Source organism: Nicotiana tomentosiformis, chromosome 9 (genome assembly GCF_000390325.3).
Source record: "Nicotiana tomentosiformis chromosome 9, ASM39032v3, whole genome shotgun sequence".
Classification (NCBI taxonomy): Eukaryota; Viridiplantae; Streptophyta; class Magnoliopsida; order Solanales; family Solanaceae; genus Nicotiana; species Nicotiana tomentosiformis.
The window spans coordinates 32,992,497-32,996,104 of record NC_090820.1 but is presented as its reverse complement, the minus strand read 5'-3'; the positions used below and the strand labels follow the sequence as shown (position 1 = coordinate 32,996,104).

The following is a 3,608-nucleotide window of genomic DNA, read 5'->3' as shown; positions in this document are numbered from 1 at the left end:
GCTCAGTGCTTTGGTGAAGATATCTGCAATTTTAATCTTCTGTGCTGTAAAACTTTCACGCAGATGAGCCCTTTCTCAACATTGTCTCTCAGGAAGTGATGTCGCACATCAATATGCTTTGTTCTCTTATGTTAAACTGGATTTTTGCCAGGTTGAGAGCACTAGTGTTGTCACATAGTAAGGGCACACAATCAGAAAACACACCGAAATCTTTGAGCTGCTGCTTGATCCACAGCAGTTGAGCACAACAAGAGGCAACTTCCACATACTCAGCTTCAGTAGTTGAAAGGGCCACTGAGTTTTATTTTCTTGTGCCCCATGAGATTAGACATGAACCTAGAAAATGTGCCATACCAGAAGTGCTTTTCCTATCCACCAGATAACCAGCATAGTCAGCATCGGCATACCCTATTAAGTAAAAGTTATCTCCTAAAGGATAGTAGAGAACCGGGTCCTGTGTGCCTTTGAGATACCTCAGGATTCTTTTGGCAGCCTTCAAATGAGATTCCTTGGGATTAGACTAAAACCTGGCACACAGTCCCATACTGAAAACAATATCTGGTCTGCTTGCTGTGAGATACAGAAGTGATCCTATGATACCTCTATACATAGTTTCATTCACAGGAGACCAGGTTCATCTATATCCAGACGAGTAGCAGTGGCAATGAGGGTATCAATGATCTTTGATTCTTCTATATCAAATCTCTTCAGATGCTCCTTGATGTACTTCTGTTGACTTATCATTGTCCCCTCAGTAGTTTGCTTAACTTGCAGTCCCAAGAAGAAATTTAATTCCCCCATCATACTCATCTCAAACTCACTTCCTATGAGTTTTGCAAATTCCTCACACAATGAATCATTAGTTGCTCCGAAGATGATGTCATCAACATAGACTTGCACAATGAGCAGGTTCCTCCCTTGTTTCTTCAGAAATAAGGTGTTGTCAATTTTTTCTCTTGTAAAGCCATTTTCTAGAAGAAATTTGGACAACCTTTCATACCAAGCACTAGGAGCCTGCTTTAGTCCATATAGTGTCTTCTCAAGTTTAAAAACATGCTCAGGATGTTCATGATTCTCAAATCCAGGAGGTTGCTTGACAAAGACTTCTTCCTTTAGAAAGCCATTCAGAAAAGCATTTCTGGCATCCATTTGGAACAATTTGAATTCCATATGAGACATAAAGGCAATGAGGATTCTGATTGCCTCCATTCAAGCAACTAGAGCAAATGTTTCATCCTTGGACCTGAGAAACAGAGTCCAGGTGAATCTGGAATAGTCATCCATAATAACAATGATGTACTTCTTTCCTCCTCTACTTGGAACTCTCATAGGTCCACATAGATCCATATGAAGGGAGATCAAGTAGCCTTGAGGTACTGACTTCCTTTTTGGGCTTGAAAGAAGCTCTAACTTGCTTTCCTTTTACACATGCATCGCACACCTTGTGATCCTTGAAGCTTGAGTTAGGCAGGCCACGAATCAGGTCCTTCTTGACCAACTTGTTTAGCAACATAAAGCTTGCATGACCCAATCTTCGGTACCATAGTTCAACACCATCATCTACAGCACTCAGACAACTGAGATCTCCATTTTGCAGAGATTCAAAGTCAGCAACATAGATGTTTTTGTATCTTTTTGCCACCAAAACCACCTCACCTGTCACAAGATTTGTGACTGTGCATATTTTTTACACAAATTCTACCTTGTTTACCTTATCACAGATTTGGGAGACACTTAACAAGCTGTACTTCAACCCATTCATATAGTACACATTTTCAATTGAGTAAGAAAGAAATACTCCCTCCTTGCAGGGCTTTGAGTGAAAGAAAATCATTTGTGCTTCCAGTCATGTGCTTCGAGCAACCACTATCCATGTACCATTGTTGGCTACTCCCTTTCACTGCTCCCTGCACAAGAAAATCAAGCATTAGACTTAGGAACCCAAACAAGTTTGGGTCCCTTGTAATGAGGAAAGGGATGAATCAGGACCTTTTTGGTCCAAGATGGCATCACACAAGTTTTATATAAGGGACCAAGTTCTTTAGCAGTAGTTACCCTCCTTTTTGCAAAAACTTTATTTTTCTGTTGAGACTGAAATCTGGCATTACAGGTTTCCTCAAAGTGACCAGTGTTACCACAGTGAGTGCAAAGCCAGTTATCAGGTACAGTAACATACTTGCTATGAGGGTTGTAAGGAGTCTTTTCCCTTTGGAACCCTATCCCTTGCCTGTTTCCCATATTGTTTTTATATAAGGCAGTGATGGCGTCAGAGGAACAGGTCCACTTAAGTGATTTTTCTAGATCGCTCTTAACCCTATCTAGATCTTCCTGAAGTTGCTTGTTTTTCTCAAGCTCAGCACACAGACTAGATTTTACTGATTTTAACTCATCTTCAATCCTAAGATGTTCCTCACTTGCAACTTACTTTCCCTTTTGAGTGCTCCTATGCCAGCCTTCTCCTTTTTTCTCATCAGTTGTTTCTTTTAGATCTACTACTACCACTAACAGGTTATTTCTCTCATGCTCTACGTTAGCTACTTTCTCGGTTAAGGCTTCTTTCTCCTTTTTGAAACTCTCGATAGTCTCTTTTAGATCAATCACAACAACCATTAGGTCACTCTCTTATGTTCTACTTCTCCTAGTTCCATAGTTAAGGCATTTTTATCATTTATAAGATTATGGTAAGCATTAATTAAAACATTTGCCAAGGACATAAGGTTTTTTGGAGAGTAAGACTTCAGATTTCTTTGAACATCCAGAAAGTTTACCTCATCGTCATCATCTTCATCATCATCAGATTATGCCATCATGGCAAAGATAGAGTCATATTCAGTTGCTTTACTTTCTAATTCCATCATGGAGATGTCACCCTTGTCATCATCTTCGCCAGATTCACTGGAGGAGTCTCCCCATGTAGCAGGAGCTTGTTTCACAACATTGTCGGCAACATCTTTTCTTTTGAATCATTTGATAGGAACCTAGTTCCTCTTAGATGCTTTGTCTGAGTTGTGTTTGTACTGATCTTGCTTGAGGAGAGGACAATCTTTAATGAAGTGCCCTGCCTTCCCACACTTATGACATAAGTCATAGCCTCTTGGCTTGCTGGAGCTGCCCCGCTTTGGAATACCTCCATTTCTGCAAACCATTTTCTGAAATCTCTTTGTCAAGTAAGTCATATCAGCATCCTCACCACCTGAATCATTGTTGTCCGTCTTGAGGACCAGGTTCTTCTCCCTTTTTGGATCTCTTCTCTCATGGTCCTTCTTCTTTTTCTTTTTCATTTTATAGGTTTTCAGATTGCCAACAAGTTCATCGATGGTTAGCTTCTGCGAGTCCTTTGCTCTATGATAACATTCACTTTGCTTTACCAGGAGCTGGGCAAAACACTGAGTTTTTTCCTGACAAGTTTGTTTCTTGGAATGATTTCTCCCGGAGAGTGAAACTCATTGATGATAGAGGTGAACCGAGTATGCATGTCCTGGATGGATTCATCATCTTTCATTATGAAAAGCTCATATTCTGTGGTAAGCATGTCAATCTTTGATTGCTTAACTTGTGTTGTTCCCTCATGGGCTGTTTGGAGAGCTTCCCAGATCTCCTTAGCAGAT

General features: G+C 40.4%; 1 protein-coding gene across 1 annotated transcript; it reads right to left on the bottom strand.

Moving 5' to 3' along the window:
• Positions 1-2,798: 2,798 nt before the first annotated feature.
• Positions 2,799-3,281, bottom strand: LOC138898569 (uncharacterized). The gene is made up of 2 exons (XM_070184646.1): positions 3,019-3,281; positions 2,799-2,955 (listed from the first exon to the last, which is right to left on the bottom strand). The coding sequence occupies exons 1-2, from the start codon at positions 3,279-3,281 to the stop codon at positions 2,799-2,801; spliced, it is 420 nt and encodes a 139-aa protein (XP_070040747.1).
• Between the last annotated feature and the right edge of the window lie 327 nt (positions 3,282-3,608).